Below are 19,348 nucleotides of genomic sequence, written 5' to 3'. Positions count from 1 at the left end.
GCGCGCGAGCCGCGTGGGCCCCGGTGGCCGCAGCCACGTGACCCCGGAGACCGCAGCCGCGAGCTCGGGCACGTGCCCGGGGGAGCCCTGTGGCGCCATGCGCAGATTGGCCCCTCCGGCTCCTCACCAGCTCGCGGGGGTGGGACGGGGCCACGGCTGTGCCTCAGTTTCCGCTCCGGGCCGGGGGCTGCCTCAGCTAAGGACGGAAGAATCGACAAGGATGAGCGAGGCCGGTCGCTGGGGCCGCCCCCGCGAGCTGCTTTCCCCGGGAGGCCAGTGCCCTCCGCTCGCCCTGCACAGCTGAAGCCGGCAGTTTCCAAGGGAACAGCGGCGGGGTCTGCGCGCCCGGGACTAGCCCCTCTCCCATCTTGGCACGGCGTCCGCCAGGACTGGAACCGGGAGGAACACAAGGTGGGGGACAGATCGCTCGGGGTCCCCAGCGTCGGCACCCAGGCCACCCGGGCAAACCCAAGAAGGGCCACCCGGGGTCCTGCACTGCCACCGCCCCGATTGCGCGGGCCACTGTGATTGGCCTGCGCTCTCCATCAGCGTGGGCAGCACCTCCGGTGCGCACTCTCTCATTGGCTCAATCTCTAGGGCATCTTCCGGCAATTGGTTCTCTCAAGGGCCGTCCCTGATTGGACAAATTAGGTTCTTCTGCTGATGGCACTAACAGTCTGGAGCCTAAAGGGGCGTGCGGGAACAAGGATAGAGTGGGGGCTGCGGCTCTGCAGCTAGGGGGTCCGGTCTACCTGGCCCGCAGCACCGTGGACCCGGCCGTCGGACTGCTTTCTGGAGTGCTGAAGCCTCACTCGGAGACATCTCTGCTCCAATGAATGCTTGTTCCCGCGTCTCGCTGCGGCCCCCGACGTAAACATACACGTGCGTCCGCTCACCAAAGGAGGCTGCGCCACCCCCAACGCCTTAGAGAGAGGCTAGGGCCCCCCTCGCAGAGAGGGAGCATGACTGCACAGTCAGGAGGACCAATCACGAACCCAGAAAGCCAGGACATTTACGAGTCAGATCCGCCCACCCTAGTTTTATGGGGTAGGAGAAGGATCAGTGGTTCTCCCAAGCCGAAGGTCTCCAGCGAGGATTGTCTGAAACACTGGTCCCCAAACTTTTTCACCCACTTCGGAGCAGTGCGGAGTTCCCCTCCACTGGGTGCAGTCCCGGCCTTTTGAACCCTGGAGGTACCTAGCTCACTCAAAATCCACAGGGTCCCAGCTTCCTTCCGCAGGCAGACTAGGGCCACCCTAGCCACCCCTACCCTCCCACCGTGGCCTTGAAGGGGGCTACACCTGGTGCCTCCAAATCTGGGCACCCAGGCCTCTGCCTACTGAAATATTGGTTCCTCGTTCCCTTCCAGTCCCCTCGGTGGACAGCGCCTCCGGAAGGTCGCACATTCGGGCCACCGCTACCTCTTCTCTCTCTTCGCTCCTCCAGCTCTAGGTGCTGGACCGCGGAGGGGAACCGGCTCTGTCACCCGGGCAGAAAGCCCGCCCAAGAAGGGCTGCCAAGGCAGGAAGCAGTGGCTACGAGAGAAGCCAGGCCCAAATCTGGCTACCCGAGCTCCAGGGATGTGCTTTTTGGGGGTGCGGAGTCCCGGCCAGCGTGCGCTCGCTTCCACCTGCCGCGCCGTCGGGCGCCGCGAGGAGGCGGGGCTCGGTCGCGGCAGCCAATAAGCGACGCCGGCGCTGGCAGATGCTGCTATAAAGGGCTGGGGGCGGCGGCGGCGCGGCCCAGAGCGCGGAGCGCGCAGCGCGGGCCGGAGGGAGGGAGGGAGGGTGGGCGAGGGGAGAGGACTTGAGCACCCGAGACCGGACAGGCCCAACCGAGGGGCGGCGGCGAAAAGCAGCGCGCCGCGATCTCTGTCGGGAAGCGCAACCTCCCCGGGCCCCGCGGGGCCGCGCAGGGGGCGTCCTCAACCCCGCGCCCGCTCCCTCTTTCCCTCCCCTGCTGCCCGCAGGCCACCCCGGGGCCCGGTCATCCGCGCGCGCATCCCCGGGCTCGGGCCCGTCCCTGGCCCTCGAGGGAGCCGCCACCTTCATCGCCACATCTGCAGCGGCCGCACCAGAGGTCGCTCGGGCGGGACCCCGGCGTGAGCATCGGGCGCCCCCCTAGGAGTGCACGACCCCCGGAGCCGCCCTCAACACGGACCGCGCCCGCCGGGCACACAAGAATGGTCACTGTAGGTATTCCCCTGTCGCCGAGAGGGAACCGGGGCGGCGAGGGGTTGGGCCCAGGCTCCGCGGAGATTGGAGGGGGGGGGTAGGACCAGGCCTAGCTAGGCCCAGGTGGGGGGGTAGGACCGAGCCTCGGGGCCTGAGAGTGGGCAGAGCCGCGCCCAGAGTGCTGAGGGCCCTTAGAGCCTGGCCTGAAAGTATTTGGGGAGTCGGGCTGCGATTCGGGGGGCGCCCTACACCGCCCTGGAGGCGGGAGTGCCCCCTCTCCAACGGGCCTAATGGGGGAGGGGCCGCGGCGGCGGAGGATGCTTCCTTCATCCAGGCCCAGACCCGGCAGGCCGCCCAGGCAAACGCAGGGCCCCGATCACTGGTGCTGGGCCAGGCCAAGGCGGCAAGGCGTCCCCGAGTGCCCTGGGGAAGCGGGCGGCGTCGGATCGCGCGCCTCGGGCCTCGGCCGCGCCCGGAAGGCGGGCGTCTCGTCCTCGCGCCCGTCGACCTTGCGGCAAGCGGGGAGGGGAGAGGAGGGGGCGCGCCCGGAGGCCCCGCGGGCCCGCCGCCGCCGCTGCCGCGTCCCTTTGTTTCTCGGCGCTTCTTCGCGGGCCGTAGCCTCGCGCGGGCGCCTCGGGCTGCGGGGAGGGGGAGGGGAGAGGAGCGCCCGCGGGGGGGTGGGGAGACTTCTTGGCTCCTGGGCCCCCGCCCCCTCGGGAGATGGGGTAGGGGGCTGAGGCAGTTCCCCTAAGCCAGGTCCAGGCGCCCCACCCCGCCAGGGCTCTGGGCCGCGGGGTGACCTTGAGCGCGCCCGCCAGCCCGCGCCACTCGCCCGGCTCTCGGTGCTTTCAGCAGCCACGGAGCTGGTCAGCTCCCGAGCGCGCGGCCCCTCCCGCCCGGCCACGCCCTGTCTAGCCACGCCCGGGCACGCCCATCTAGGCCCCGCCCCCTGGGGCCCCCGGGGCCCGGCCTCGCCCGAGCCCTCGGATTTCCACTCGGCAGCCCGGGCGTATCCCGGGGGCGGGGCTGGCCAGTTATAGCCCCACCCCTGCTCCACCCCCGCCCCTGCCGCGCGACTCCGCTCCCCGCGCCGCCGCTCGTCCTTTGTCTGGTCCCGGCGCCTGGGCCTCCGTCTTCCGCTCTTCCTATCTCTCGGTCTCTGCGTGTGTGTCTCTGTACACTGTGTCTCTCCCTGGGCCTCTCTTTCGAGTCGCGGCCAGCACAGTGGGTGGGGGCGTGCTCAGCTCTCACTCCCCTCCTGGACCCTGGGACCCGCCCACCTGGCTCTGAGCAATGAGGCCCCAGAGGCAGGCTCACCTGCTGTGTGACCTCAGGCCAGCTCCTTCCCCTCTCTGAACCTCATGCTGTTCACCCAGGTCTGGGAACTGGACGTGGCCTCCTGAGGACCCTCTGACCTCCCACGACAGTCCAGTATCTCCTAGGCGTCCCCTGATGAGTGCCCCCTCCCATTTGAAACAGAAATAATGCACAAAGGGGAAGAGGGTGTGGCCAGAGGTCACACAAGGGCTTTGAGGCCCTTGGGGGCCTGGGTTCTCCAATGCGGGGGGCACTCAAGCAGAGACCTAACCTGGGGACAGGCTGGGAGGAAGTGAGGGAATCCATGGAGACCGTGAGGGCACTGTATGGAGGAAGAAGGTCCCAGAAGTAGGAGGCCCAGTCAGCACCACGTGGTGGCCCAGCCTTACCATGCGTAGCCACTCAATGCCCTATTGTCGCGGGTATCCAGGCATCTGTCACTGTGACTGGGGCCAGGGGGCGCCGCTGGAAGCCAACGGGGTCAGACGTGGGAGGGTTGAGGAAGCAAGTGGCCTCAGGTGTGTCCACTGCAAAATCCATATGTCAGATGTGTGTGCAATGGTGGAAAAGAGTTGGCGAGAGAGTGCTGAGAGGGAAAGGGAGAAGGAGGGTTCCGGGAGGGACGGAAGGCGAGAGAGGGAGAGGGAAACTGAAAGAGGGGGAGAGAGAGACCGGAAAGAACCAGAGAATGGGAAGGAAGATCCCTGCCCTCCTTCCGCCCCTCTGACGTTACCCCCTCCCCCATCTCTGTCTGGGGCCAGCCCTCAAGGTCCCTTTGATGCCCATGTTGCCACCATCCCAGGCCACACACTCACTGCAGGGCGGGTGTGGCCTTCTCCAATCTGATCCCATTATCAGCTCAGCCGGCTCAGAGGAAAGGCGACACTGGTCCCTGCTAAGCTTCAGCACAGATGGGAGGGAGATGCGGTGGTGGTGAGATTAGTTGGCTGGGCCTCAGGAACCTGGCTCTGACCCACCCAGTCACCTCTTAACTCCATCCAGGTTGGGGACAGCATTGGGGGAGGGGCAGCCGGTAACTCTGTGCGTTCTGGGGTCATCAGATCAGGAGTGAAATGCTGACTCCGTCCCTTCCACCTCCTCCTGTCACCTTAGGCAAGTCCCTCTGACTGACCCTCAGTTTCTCCATCTGAGAAATGGAGCATACCTCCTCCACCTTCCAGTGTGGTTGTGGGAAGTCAAGGAAAACTTTTGCACATGCTCAGTGGGGGTTCAAAAACGGCTCTAGCATGTCCAGGAGCAGGCACTTGTGTACTACTGGTTGCTTATTTGGGCTCCCATAGCAAATAGTATCAACCCATCACAGAAGCCTATGTCGCTAAGCCTGGATGGGAATTCAGAATCCATCTCCATACATGGAAGACCTCTGTGCCATACCTTTGTTGGAGGGACAGAGGGACAGAGGCCCAAGAGGTGACATGACCATCAGAGGACAGCAGTGAGAAGGGTGGTGTCAGCTGCTGGTGTGTGGTAGCCCTCAGTAAATATTTGTTGAATTGAATGAATAGATTCAACTGGCAGTCAGTTTCAGTGTTGTGATGCCCAGGGCACAGCATAGAGTAGGTACAGCTTTGCTTTTCTGTTACTATTTTTTATATTAATTATTGGCCTTTTGGTTAGGAGAGTGGACACCAGAGTCCGAATCCTGGATTTGAATTCTCTTGCATGTGTCAACCCCATGCAAGTCCCAACTGAACTTTGTGCAGGTCCTTCATTGAAACTCCATTTCCTCATGCGTTTGGTGGAGAAAAGATTCTTATAACATTCAACATCAGGAGACTCACCTGGAAGTTTTCCATAAGGAATTTTGTCTGGGACATTGCAAACTCATAGCCCTCCATTCGTGACTATGCTATTAGTAAAGTGTTAATGTCACAAGACCGGAATGCAGATCTGTGGTGTGCATGTTGCTGCTTCACTGCAGGCGCCTGTGGCAGACATTGCTAATCAACTCAGTGGGCATTCCTCATGAGCCTCGTCATGTGACTTCAGAGTACTCCACCAGGTGGCCCCCCAGGGAGCCACTCTCAGCTGATTGGAGATGTAGGAGAGTTGACCATCCCCACCATTCTTTTTATAAGAGTAAGTGGGACGGAAACAGACCCAAGGAAAACCAAAGATCACTCCTGAGGACACACGGTTATAACAGGCAGAGCCACCCCAGTGCCTCGGCCATAATGATGAAAATCTCTCTGTAACTAAACAGGTCCAGGTTTGAAATCAAGTTTCCCATTCATAATCACCCAATGTCTCTGAGGTCAGTTTCCTCACCTGTAAAATGGTGAATGTGTTCTCTGTTTTTCAAGATTGTTGGGAGAATAAGTGAAATGATGCCTTGAAGTGCTTGTCACAGTGCCTGGCACACGATAGATTCTCAGTGTCATGGAATGATTATTAATAGCAGTATTATGAGGCAGGGATGGTGGACGCGACAAGCCTACTTCAACTTTCTGTGGTTGTGCCCATGGCAGACATGGCTAACCGATCCCAGAGTGCTTTCCAGCAACACTCACTTGTGGTTTACAGATCCTTCCCCCGGCCACTGTGCCTATAAATTGGAGTTCACAGCAAGGTGGAGCAGAGGCCCAGAAGCATTGAGTGATCTATCTGAGGACATAGAGCTGGGAAATGTTACAGCTGGCACCAGTCTTGGTTGGCAGTGGAAGTAGGAAATACAGACTCTGGGTCAGAAAAACTCATGGGCAAACTCCTGTTCCACTGTTTACATGATGCATGCTCTGTGGCAATTTTTAAAATATCTCTTAACCTCAGTTTCCTCATGTATTAAGTGGGGGTGTGGTGGAGGAGGGAAACTCCTCTTTTTAAAAGGGTTGTGAATGAGAAAAGAAAATTTGCACATGGAGTACTTTGCACAGTGGCTGGCACACACTAGTGCCCAATATTTGGGAACAATTATGCTGTTGGATCTTGAGTCAGAGGTGGGCGAGATGGTGGGTAACTGCTGGCTGTTTCTGATTCTGTGGCCCCAGCAGACATGGCTAATCCATCACAGTGGTCTTCCTTGCTGAAACTAGACGTGGCTTCTGCATCCTTCTTAATTCACCCCTCTAGGAAGACTCTACCAATTGATTTGGGTTTTTGAGTGAGGTCAGCCTGTTTGCCAACGATGCTATAGAAGATGTAAGGAAATGCTGGCTACTTGACCTTCCTGAGCCCATGGCAGGCAATGCCAGTCAATCCCAGCACTGTTTCCAGCTAAGCCCAGATGCGGCTTTAAAATTCTCCTCTACGCAGCCCTGCAAATAGCCATTACCAGTTGTTTTGTGTTTGCAGCAAACTGAAACAGAGGTCCCAAGGGGCATATCCAAGGACACGTACTGAGTCGTCAGAGCCAGTAGCAGCCGGGTTGACTGTCATAGTCAGAAAATCATAGGTCTGGAGATGGCTGCATTGGAGTTCCAGTGCCACAACTGATAACGCTGTGTGACTTTAGCAAGTTCTTTAACATCTCTGAGCTCAGATTCCTCATCCATCATAGCAAGATTAACTTCTACCTTTTACAGTCTTTGTGTGAATTAAATAAAAAACAGTATATCTTCCTGAACATAGACATTTAAAAATACTAAACAAGGAACCACCAAAAAACTCAACAAATTAAATCAAGCAATATACATAAACAAAACTACAATATGCATGACCAAGTTTGGTATATCCCAGGAAAGTTGATGTAATGTTGGAAAATCAATTAATATCATTGATGACATTAATATATTAAAACTAAAATCATTTCCGTAGATGTAGAAAATTTTTAATAAAATTCAACATCCATTCTTCTTTTTTTAAAAAAAAATCTTGTTAGGATACTAGGAATAAAAGAAAATGTTCTTAACCTGATAAAGGCCATCTAGAAAAAACCCATAGTAAAGATCATGTTTAGCTGTGAAATGTTTAAATCATGTCTTTTACCATCAAGAATGATGAAGCCACTATCACATTGTAGCCCCTGCAATAAGACAAGAAAAATAAATAACAGGAGAAAATAAAATTATCATTACATGCAGGTATTTTATGTTAAAAAAATAAAACAAAATAGCTCAATGGGAAAACTATGAGGGTAAATACCTACTAGGAAAATTATGTATGAAGCAAAAGAAATATTAACACATTTGAGATAGGAATTATGTTTGGTGGGAGGAAGGAAATAAGATTAGGGAAGGGCATGTGGGGGCTTCAAAGCTACTAAAAGTGTTAGATTTCTTCTTCTGAAGACAAAAGCGTTCATTTCTATTATTCTGAAAATGCATAGATTGATTTTAGATCTTTCTTTGTGTATGTGGTATTTGCAGATGGAATTTCTCATGTTAAAATCACATCGGGTGCTTTTTTTTGCCCCGTGCTTTTTCTGGTAAATGGAAGGGATTTTTACAATAATAAGGTGTCCCCTCCTCCACTCCCCATTCCCCATGACAAAGCCCATAGTAGACGTGGCTAATCTGTCACCACCAAGCCACTCCTCATTCCGGCAGGTCCCTGGTGTGGGGACTGGGCGGTGAGCCGGTGCGACCTGTTGTCTCCAGCAGATACTGGGGGCCATGGAGTCTCAGGTGGGGGGGGGCCCGGCCGGCCCGGCCCTGCCCAACGGGCCACTCCTTGGTACAAACGGAGCCACTGATGACAGCAAGACCAACCTCATCGTCAACTACCTGCCCCAGAACATGACCCAGGATGAGTTCAAGAGTCTCTTCGGCAGCATTGGTGACATCGAGTCCTGCAAGTTGGTTCGGGACAAGATCACAGGTGTGGCTGCTGGAGGTGGCTGGAGGGGAGGGAATACAGGTGTGATGAGGGCAGGTGTGACCCTCAGTGGGGTGTCTCAGGGACATCAGGGACAAGAGGTGGTCTCAGGTTTGATGGGAAGATAGGTTTGACTCTGGGAGTGATGGCGGCAGGTGTTGTAGGGAAACACGAGGGTGGGATCTTGGTGGGGAGGGTTCAGTCTCTCAGGCCTGGGTTCAGAAGGACACTGGCAAGTCCTCATCCTTGTCCTGCTCACAGGGCAGAGCCTTGGCTATGGGTTCGTGAACTATTCTGACCCCAACGATGCAGACAAAGCCATCAACACCCTCAATGGCCTCAAATTGCAGACGAAGACCATTAAGGTTGGTGCCTCATTCCCCAGTCCCCCTGTGACTGCCCACCCTGACTGTCCCCAGCCTCCCACTGCCACCCCCTACATCCGTTCCTCCACCCCCTTTCACAGCTCATGGGGAGCCCAGCTGGGCCACCCGGTAGGGAGGGGATGCCAATGGCTTTGCCTCTCTGAACCTCAGTTTCCTCAACTGGCAATGGTGACAATACCTGCCCCAAGTTCTCTGGAAGCTCAGGGAGTCAGCCAGGGCCTGGAGGTAGGACAGAGTGACCAGGGTCCTGTGAGCCACCCCCCCCACCCCTGCCTTTGTCATGGAAATGGGGGTGGGGGCCCATCTGCCATCTGGAAACTAATTAGGGTCTGGGAGGGCGGGATTAGGGGTGGGCCCCTCCCCCGCCTTTGTGCAATGCCCCTCCCCCCTGACCTCCCCTCTCAGCAGCTGCAGCTGGGACCTTGCAGGCTTGGGTTCCCTGGGGGGGAATCGCCATGGAAACCCCCCTCTCTGGGTTGCCTGGGGGTGTTTGGGCTCCGCCCTGCAAATCTGCTCCTGGAGCCTGGGGGGGGCAGGGGTGTGGGGTGCCCATCTGGGCCCCGGTTCAAGGTGGGAATGGAGGTGCAGGAATCTCTTCCTTTCCGTGGTGTGGGGGACTGGAGGTAGGGGGAGAAATGAGGTCATGACCTGATGGGTCCCTCCATGGCCGACTAGACCTAAAAACCCCAGGGCGTGATGGTGAGATGCAGTGTGTGTGTGTGTGTGTGTGTGTGTGTGTGTTTGTCACCCTGAACTGTGACATGCAGTGTTTATGGTCCAGGTATCTTGTGACTCACTCATTATGGCTCTGGCTGGGACACAGTTGTTGTGGGACACGGTGTCCACAGAGTGGCCGTCCTTGAGTCGATCTAGCTATTTAAGACTTTGGGCGTGCCCCTGTGTCTGTAGGATGTGGTATTTATTTGACAGGTGCTTTGTGACACACTGCAACTCCAGCTGTGACCTGGTGGGGCCTGGGAGGGGGTGCCTGGCTCTGACAGGGTGTTTGTGTGCCTCGGTGATGTTCTGTGGGTGTGGCTACCTGTGCCCCGTTCGGGTGGAAGGTGTGTGGCATCGTGTGCTCGTGCGGTGCTGTGACTGTGTCTGTGACGGGCGTGTGGTTCTGAGCCCGGTACTGAGATTCACTCCCCACCGGGTGCTCTGACAGAATATTCTGACCGAAATATTTCCAGCTGCTTCCTGTGTGCCAGGCCCCATCCCAGGGTGGGGATGCAGGAGGAATTTGACCTGTCCCTGCCCTTGGGGAGCCCATGTCACAGAGGGCTGGGAAAAGCCCGTGAAAACTTGCTCTGAGGCCAGGCATGGGGGTCCACACCTGTAATCCCAGCAGTTTGGGAGGATCGATCACTTGAGGCCGGGAATTAGAGACCAGCCTGGGCAACATAGCAAGACCTCATCTCTACAAAAAATAAAAAAATTACCTGGACATAGTGGCGCATACCTATAGTCCCAGCTAGTTGGGAGGCTGAGGCGGGAGGATTGTTTGAGCCCAGGAGTTGGAGGCTGCAGTGAGCTATGGCTGCACCACTGCACTCCAGCCTGGATGACGGAGCAAGACTCTCAAATGAAAAACAAAACAAAACCTACTCTGCCTCAGATGATGCCAGACCCCAAGATCCCAAAAACCCACCCCCAAATTTGATCCATCAGCAAGTGCTCACTGCTCACAGCTCCCGGCTCCATGGGCATGGGGGAGAGAAAACCATCAAATACACGGCATGATTTTTAAGACTACCATTAGAGAAATAACACAGGCAGATATGTTTGTCTTTTATCTCCTGGTGCACACAATTGCATTAGTGGAATTAGACACCACTGCCCACAAGCACCCCGAATTCACCCACACCTGGTTTCTTTCGTTTCTTTTTTAATTAGTTATTTCTAATGAAGGCATACACACCCTCACAGCTCAGCATCCCACACAAAAGCCGGGCCTTTGACAACGACCTCTGTCTACCCAGAGGTTAATTTAGAAGAAATAGAAAATCAACATCATAAAAATAAGGAGGAGGGTTGTTCATGGCCCTCTCTGCCCACCAGCGACAGGTCACCCACTCAGCATTTGGTGGGGTGGGTTTCCACGCCACATTTCGGCGACACTGACACACACAATGAGATGGGGTCACATAGTCCTCATTGCTTTGTAAATAGACTTTTCTTCGCCCCACTTTACAATGCCCGCCACTGTTTGGGGGAAAGAAATATACATGTCCAACTTTTTTTTTTTTTTTGAGCTTAGACAATTCCATGCAATGTCCACCATTTTTTAAACAGCTACAGAGACAGTTTCGTTGTTGGGTTAGACCATAATTAATAACACAGATCAAAGGATGGAACTAAAACATGTCTAATTCCCAACTGAGGGGGTGCTTCGAAAAAAAGTAGTAGGGGTGGAGATGAGGGGGGACCAAATTCAGGTGGGAGATGACAGAGAGGAAATTTCAACTGAGACCTTGGAGAAGAAAGAGGAGGAAGAAAGTTGCAGGCAGAGAGAACAGCAGTTGCAAAGGCCCTGGGGCTGGGACATGGCTGGTGGGTTTGGGGAAAACGGAGAAGGCCCCTGTGGCTGGAATAGAGCAATTGAAGGGGGGCCAGGGGGAATATGAAGGCAGGGAGGAGATGGGAAAGAGTGTGCAGGGCTTTGTGAGCCAAGGGAAGGACTTTGGCCTTAGTTAGCACTGAGGAAGGTGGGAGCCATGGAGGGTTGTGGGCAGAGGAGGGACATGACCTGACTCAGGCGCTCACAGGCCCCCTCTGGCTGCTGCAAGGGGAACAGACTGAAGAGCGGGGAGGGCCAAGGCTGCTGCACCTGTCCAGGTGATCAATGGCGGGGGCTGGCTGGAAGTAGGGAGAAGTGTGTGGATTCCAGATAAGGAGGAAGGTGGAGCCCATAGGATTTATGGGGGATTGGATGTGAGTGGGAAGGAAGAGTGGTTTCGAGGCCAACCCAAAGCTGGGAATGTGAGTACGCAGGAGGACAGAGCAGCTGTTGCTGAGTCAGGGCAGGTTTGAGGTGGTTGGGAGCTGGCTGTGGCCATGTTGAGTGTGAAGCGCCTGCGACACCCTCACACGGGGCACCTGGCGGCAGGGGCCACACAGGTGTGCAGATCGGGGCAACATTTGGCAGTCGCCAGCATGGAGCTGGTGGCTAAAGACCTGAGTCCCCAGCGGGGGGTGGTAGGCACCCAGTGTAGTATTCTAGAACAGAGGGGCCAGTGCCCCAGGCTCACCCTCCAAAGGAGTGGGAAGAATCAATGTTTGTTGATGGACTATCAAACATAAGGGTGAGGCCAGGCATGGTTGCTCACTCCTGTAATCCCGGCGCTTTGAGAGGCTGAGGCAGGAGGATCCCTCGAGCCCAGGAGTTTGAGGCTGGAGTGAGCTATGATGGTGCCACTGCACTGCAGCCTGGGTGACACAGCAAGGCCTCATCTCTAAAAAAAAAAAAAAAGCATGAGGATGTGAGCTAGGTATTTGAGGGTCTCCAAGGTCCCCAGGGAGACTTGTGACCTCTGGCGACAGGTCCCCTCCTTACCACTCTATGCAGGCAGGAACACATTGTCACAGCCCCTCTCCCATGCCTGGCTCAGCCCCACCCGTGGTGACGATGCAGGAGATATTTATTGAGTGAATGGATGATGAGGCATTTCTGGGACTCCGTGACATGGGTCTCCTCACCGCCGTCCGTCTGGCCCCCTCACCTAGGTGTCCTATGCCAGACCCAGTTCGGCGTCCATCAGGGATGCCAACCTGTACGTCAGCGGGCTACCGAAGACCATGAGTCAGAAAGAGATGGAACAGCTCTTCTCCCAGTACGGCCGCATCATCACCTCTCGAATCCTGGTGGACCAGGTCACAGGTCAGGCTGCCGGGGCGGGTGCGCCCAGAGCGGGCAGGTGCTGGGCAAAGGCACAGAGGTGGGACAGGAAGGGAGACACCGCGAATGCCGGGGCAAGAAACGGGGCGGTTGGGGAGGAGGTGGCCACGCAGGAGAGGACAGAGTCCTTGTGACAGGGCACCCTCTCCCCCTGGCAGGTGTCTCTCGGGGTGTGGGATTCATCCGTTTTGACAAGAGGATTGAGGCTGAGGAGGCCATCAAAGGACTGAATGGGCAGAAGCCGCTGGGCGCGGCTGAGCCCATCACGGTCAAGTTTGCCAACAACCCGAGTCAGAAGACCGGGCAGGCGCTGCTCACTCACCTCTACCAGTCGTCTGCCCGGCGCTACGCGGGGCCCCTTCACCATCAGACGCAGCGTTTCCGGTGAGCCCCCTGCCACCCACCCAGGCACCCTCTAGACTCCCAGACCCAGTGACCCAGGCTTGCAACTGCCCCCCTGAAGCCCACTCCTGCAGAGCAGAGGGACTCCGACAGCGCCCACACCCTGGGACTGCTGAGAGCAGCAAAGAGATGCATCTTTCAGGTGCCAAGGCCAGGCCGTCGTATACAGCAGGCACTCAATGTGTGCTAGCCACTATGATTGGCATTATTGGCCTTAAGGATTTTGGAGTCAACATGATCAGGGTCCAGCTTAATTTTTGTAGAGATGGGGTCTTGCTATGTTGCCCAAGCTGGTCTCGAACTCCTGGGCTCAAGCAATCCTCCCACCTCAGCTTCCCAAAGTGCTGGGATTACAGGCGTGAGCCACTGCACCCGGCTCCGTATCTGTAATAACAACACCAAACATTTCATGAGTGCCCGCTGCCTGCTAGACACACTTTTATTCTGCAACACAACTGGATAAGCTGGAAGCTTGTGTTCCCATTTTTATAGACGGGGACCCTGGGGCACAGAGAGGCGTTGTGGCTTGCCCCACCCAAACAGAGCAGCGCAGAGACTCAAACCCAGGATCCCCAGTGAGTCAGAACTCTTGGCCACTCAAAGTGGGGACAATGGAAGCCCCTTGTGGGCCCTGGGTGGCCGTGGCAAGTTACTTCCCCCCCACTCCTGCCACCCAAGCGCGCCGAGAGAGTTGGCTGGGCTTGTTACTGTCGCCTTTGTTGGAAATTATCCTTCCCCAGAGATCCCAGCCCCTGGGCCCCGACAGGATGCGCCGGCCGGGAGGGGGAGGACGAGGACGGCAGGGCAGGCGAGAGGCAGTGCCCGAGTGACCGCGGTTCCGTGCCAGGCGGTGTCCAGCCAGGCGGGGAGCGGGCAGGCGAGGGGGAGGGCTCTGCTGCAGGCCTGCCGGGTGGGGGCGGGGAGGGTAGGCCACTGGCTGGTGGTGTCATCACAGCACGAGGGCGTGTCCGGAGGCCACCTCTGACCACTGCTTCTGCCTCCGCAGGCTGGACAATTTGCTCAACATGGCCTACGGAGTCAAGAGGTAACAATGCCCCCGGCCCACTGTCCCTACTTGTCACCGGCCCTGTTTCTGACGCCCCCAGGATTGCAGGCTTGGCGTGTCTACCCGGTCTGGGAGTAGCAAGGCCGTTGAGAAATGTGACATCAGGTGTTCCCAGGGGTTCTCCCTCTCGGGTCCTCTCTACCCTGTAAGGTCGCTTCTTTGGGGGTCCTGGGGCATAGCAGCTGCCACAAAAACGTGTGGGTCCGGGGGACGGGGGTGCCATCTGAGGCCCTTTCTGGTTTCCTTTCTCCACTCCAGTGACTGTCAGGTGGCGTTGCCCAGGGCAAAGTCATGCCCCATGGTTCCCACATTAAGTGTCTGATTTCCCCCTGGCCACTACTGATCCTTGCCGAGGGTCGCAAAATCACCCCTTCTGCCCTGAAGTCGGGGACAAACTTCGAGGCCCCCGCAGCATAGCACTGGCCACGTCCCTGACCTTGTAAAGGTCCCCATGTTTATTGCGTAACAAGCTGTTGAGCGGGTCGAGTGCCAGCCAGGCACTTGGCTGAGGGCCGGGGACCCGGCGTGGTCTGGGCAGACTTGGACCCTCGGGGACAGGAAGTGGTACTGAACACACAGTGCCTGGCACCTAGGGAGCGCTCTAGATAAAGGGTCGCCAGTATCGTGATGTCGTTACTGTTCATGAGCTCAGTCTAGTGGGGGAGGGGACAGGTAAATGAACAATGGTAAGCGCTGTGCAAGGGGCAGGGATAAGGGGTGATGGAGACCCAGCAGGGACCTCCTGCTGACCCATCTGAGGTGACATCAGTGCAGAGGCGTCAAGACACGGGGCAGGGTGGAAAGGGAGCTCCTGGCAGCGGGAACGGCCCGTGCAAGGGCATGGAGAATGACCGCGCAGTCAAGTTCAAATGCTTCAGGCCCTCGGGGTCCTCCCCTCTAGTGGAGGGGTTCGGTTGGAGGGCAGGTAGCCAGTGAGGAATGCGGGGAATGTGGAAGGACAGTTCTGTCCTTTCATTAATTCGTTCAACAAATACTTCTCGAGTGTTTCATTAATTCACTCAACAAACACCTCCCAGGTACTGCCCTGGGGCTGGGGACCAGCAGGCAACAAGCCCTCGCAGGAAGGATGGAGCCAGTAACAGATAAGATTTGGACAGGAAAAGGCTGGAGGGGGCAGGGGGGCCAAGGGGGTCACTTGGTGGAGTCAGAGGCTGCCCAAGAAGGTGACAGCTGTGCTGAGGGCTGAATGAATGGGACTTCCAGGATGAGCCTCCTGCCACGTGGGGTGTGGAGGGTTGGGACCAACAGGGTTAAAGGTCACAGGGTAGAGGTCAGGAGTCAAGACAGGGTTATAGGTCAGTGGGTCAGAGTTGAGGTTTCAGATGGGGTCAGAGATGGAGACCACGTGGTTAGTGCAGGTGTCACAGCACAGTCAGGGGTCCTGAAGGTGTCAGGGGTCGCCAGGGGGTCGGAGGCATGCAGGGGGTCAGGGCAGAGCCCGCGTGACCCCCAAAGTAGTCCCCTCTCGCTCATCGCCAGGTTCTCGCCCATCGCCATCGACGGCATGAGCGGCCTCGCGGGCGTGGGCCTGTCAGGGGGCGCGGCGGGCGCCGGCTGGTGCATCTTCGTGTACAACCTGTCACCCGAGGCGGACGAGAGTGTGCTGTGGCAGCTGTTCGGGCCCTTCGGGGCCGTCACCAACGTCAAGGTCATCCGCGATTTCACCACCAACAAGTGCAAGGGCTTCGGCTTTGTCACCATGACCAACTACGACGAGGCGGCCATGGCCATCGCCAGCCTCAACGGCTACCGCCTGGGCGAGCGCGTCCTGCAGGTGTCCTTCAAGACCAGCAAACAGCACAAGGCCTGAGTCGCCGCCCTCCCCGCCCATCCTCCCACCCCTCCCCGGGCAGCAGAGAGAGAGAGAGAGAGAGAGAGAGAGAGAAAGGGCCCAGAGAGACAGCGCAGGCAGACCCACGGACGACGCGAGGGACCCGCATCCCTGCGAAGCCACAGGGTGAGCACAGCACTCTGGGGGTGGGAGGGTGTGCCGGGAATGGGGGTGCCCGGGGGTCCCCTGCCCCATCCTCCTGCCCCCACCCCAGGCTGAGCTGGTCACTCTCTCATCTTGGTTTGGTTCATGGCGAAGGTTTTTGTTTCTTTTTTCGGCTAAAAAGAACGCAGAGGTGTGCCCCCACCCAACCCTCAGCCACCCTCCGTGGGGTGGCTTGGGGGGCACTGGGGGTGCCCTCCCAGGCCCCCTTGCCCAGGCTTCCCCAACACCTAGGTGGGCTTGGGGAGAGGGAACAGGTTTAAAAATCCCCAAAAAGGTGACACGTGAGGAGGCGGTGTGGGCACCCCCAGCCCAGGGCCCCCTCGGTGGAACGTGGGGAGCCGGGGAGGGGGCTGGAAGCAGAAACAAAATGAAAAAAAAAGGGGGGTGGGAGGGAGGGGTCTTAAGAAAAACTCTATTTTTGTAAAAAGGGAAAAAGACCTCGTGGAGAATTTTTACTGGGGATTCTTGAACTTGAAAAAAAAAAAACACAAAAAAAAGACAAAAAAAAAAAAAGAAAATATTTTGGCAGGTTATGTTTACCAACTGGGGCAGGGGGATGCCAGGGGGTGGGGCTGAGGGTCTGGGAGTCCACACTGGGGGGAGGCCACACAGAGAAACAACCACGCAGAGCCACACAAGGGGACACACTCACACCCCGGGACACACCGCAGCGCAGACGGACAGAGACGCGCCCTGGACACGCTGAGGGACTCGCTGGCCACACTCAGACACAGGGACAGGATTAGACAGAAAGAGATAGGAGTTGGGGCTACAGCAGCGTGGACGTGGGCAAATGTGGGCGCAGACATACGTGGGCACACACGTGTGAGCACGAGGATACGTCCGTCAGTCCACGTGCGCACGTGACAATGGAGGCAGATATATTTGGACATCAAATCTGAACACCCAGACACAGAAACACACACACACCGCCCAGGGACACACAGACATGCCCATAGCATCCCACAGGCCCAGGCAGGAGGTCCCACCCCAGACCCCGCCCGGTCACTCTCGCACCCTCTTGGTCCCCCCATGCGCCTGCCCCGGTTTCTCTGCAGAGCTCTCTCCTGGACCCTCGGTGGTCTCCCTGCCGCCCACGAACACAGGCGTGCACACACAGCGTCCATGCATCCAGACACACGATACCTCGTTCCACTTTGGCGTCACGGTGGGCTGGAGGCAGCCCCCCCACCAACACTTGAGGCCAAAGGACCCCCCTGCCCCTGGGGCTAAGCCTCCCTGGGCCAAGGCCATGGCCCACAAAGCCGACGGGGAGGCCCAGCTCTGAGCCTCCCCCACTAGTGCCAGGCCTCCCTTGGCACCCAGCACTCCCCGCCAGGCCCAGGGTGGATGGGCCTCGGGGGCCCAGCCCCACGAACCTTCCTGTCCACTTGTCACCTACCTACCCACTTTTGGTTTGTTGGGTTTTTTTCGTCTTTCCAGATAGGTGAGCGCAGTGGACACAGCCCCCATGCCGAGCTCCGGCCCTGGCTTCTGTCTGGACTTTGCTTCTCCCTGATTTTGTTTTTAAAATAATAATAATAATAATCAAATTCCAACAGAAGCCACAGGCCAGAGCCCCTGGGAGCCCCTGCACCGTCCCTGCCCCCCTCAGCAGGCCCAGTCCGAACTGAGAATTGCAAAACCCCGACTTTAGCTATAGTTAAGTTGCCTTCCTGCCCCCGCCACCCCACCCCCGCCCCCTGGTGTCCCCACGTTTGGTGTCTGGCCATGGCCCTATCTGATCGTCCAGCTCTCTCTCCCCTCCCCCTCCCGGTGTTGTTATTAAACGTCTGTGGAGCTTCTGCTGCAAGGAACAAAAAGAAAAAAAAATCAAAAAAGTGACAAAAAATACAAAGAAGAGAAGAAAAACAAAAAACAGCGACAAAAAAAAAAAAGGAAAAAACACACACAGAAGAGATTTAAAAAAAAAAAAGGAAAAAAAAAAAGACATAAACTGGCACCAGTTAACTTTCTTGTACTTTTTTGCTGAATTTAGCTTCTTGTAGTTTTAACTTATTGCTATGTTAACTATTTATTATTCCTGTTGCCCTGTAAGGACATTTGTGTATATTTCTGTTACTTCATCCAGTTTGCAAGTTAAAGAAACGATGGTGTTCTCTTTGTTTCTTTAAGTTTTGCCGAGACGTGGTTATGCCTAATTTATTTATAAAAGGGGAAGTGGAATCATTAAAGTTAATAATAATTATTAATAACAGTAATGGTAGCCGAGTGGCACCCGGGGGCGCATGCTCCGTGGGGCAGTCCCCATGGCCAGCGACGTCCGGGGTCTTTAATGGGATTACTTTTGCTCTTGTCTTGAGAATTTTTTCAGTCTATTTAGCTGGTGAAACCCTAGCTTGTTCTTGATACACGAACCTATTTATTCTTGTGGTTTTAAGTCCTCCCTGCCCTCTTCCCTCTCCCCTCCAGCAGGGCAGGGACCCCCGGGCGGGTCCACCCCTCTCCCCTGCTGTTTCTTGGGGCTCTCTCCTCTCCGCCCTCCGCACGTGGGAACACGCGTGGCCGCGTGGGAAGCGTGCAGGAGGCGTCTGAGCAATAAAGGCTGGCTTTGTCCCCCACCCTGGGGGGACCAGGCTTCAGAGAGGGGGTACCTCCCCACACCCCCACCGAGGCCTCGGCCCCCTGCCACCCCCAAGACTGGGAGGGGACTTCTTTTTCTAAAACACTAAACTCAGCCCAGCCAGGCCCCCACCCTGGAGGCCAGCCCCTCACCCCAGGGGGCCAGGCCAGGGCTCCCAGGGGAACGGCTCGGGTCTTCCACGTCCCTTGGGGGGCAGAGGCAGGGCCAGTGGGGAGGGGGCGCAGCCCCTCCAGCCCTCCCCTTCATCCTGTTATTTATTCGGAAGGTTTCAAATCACGACAGAGTCCATGTTGGAGATGATAATGAACTGTTTAAAAAAAAAAAAAAAAAAGACAAAAAAAAAGAGAAACACACGACCCGACACCAAGAACACTTCGCGTTGCGTTTAGACTATTTATTACCGGGATTACAGGCCTGGCCGCGGTAACAGACTTTTACATGGAATTGTTTAATTATTTGTACTTTTCATGCCAGAAAATAAAAGTTCAGAATCTTACGGCTGTGGATGGTTATCTGTGCGCGGGCGTGGGGGAGCGTCTGGGTGTGCGCCACCATCGTGGCTGTGACCGCACCCAGGCCGCTGGGTCTCATCTGGAGCAGAGGCTCTGCCGGGGAGGGACGCCTGGGCCCCCACAGCACAGGAGAGACTTGGGGAGGGTGGGACACTGGCCCAGAGCGGAGGGGATTCCGAATTTGCCCTCTGCCCACCC

General features: G+C 56.9%; 1 protein-coding gene across 3 annotated transcripts; it reads left to right on the top strand.

Moving 5' to 3' along the window:
* Positions 1–1,744: 1,744 nt before the first annotated feature.
* On the top strand, positions 1,745–19,134 carry ELAVL3 (ELAV like RNA binding protein 3). 3 transcript variants are annotated; one of them, XM_069478807.1, is made up of 7 exons: positions 1,745–2,191; positions 8,048–8,267; positions 8,526–8,629; positions 12,377–12,530; positions 12,707–12,932; positions 13,957–13,995; positions 15,496–19,134. In XM_069478807.1, exons 1-7 carry the CDS (start codon positions 2,183–2,185, stop codon positions 15,845–15,847), a joined length of 1,104 nt encoding a protein of 367 aa, XP_069334908.1. In that variant the 5' UTR covers positions 1,745–2,182; the 3' UTR covers positions 15,848–19,134. The 3 variants fall into 3 exon arrangements, with proteins under 3 accessions (XP_069334908.1, XP_069334917.1, XP_069334924.1); XM_069478816.1 differs by having other exon boundaries at positions 15,517–16,998; XM_069478823.1 differs by lacking the exons at positions 1,745–2,191; positions 13,957–13,995 and having other exon boundaries at positions 8,063–8,267; positions 15,517–16,389.
* The last annotated feature ends 214 nt before the right edge of the window (positions 19,135–19,348 follow it).

Source organism: Eulemur rufifrons, chromosome 2 (assembly GCF_041146395.1).
Source record: "Eulemur rufifrons isolate Redbay chromosome 2, OSU_ERuf_1, whole genome shotgun sequence".
Taxonomy (NCBI): Eukaryota; Metazoa; Chordata; class Mammalia; order Primates; family Lemuridae; genus Eulemur; species Eulemur rufifrons.
Note: the sequence above shows the minus strand (reverse complement) of the source record. Positions and strands in the feature narration are given on the sequence as shown.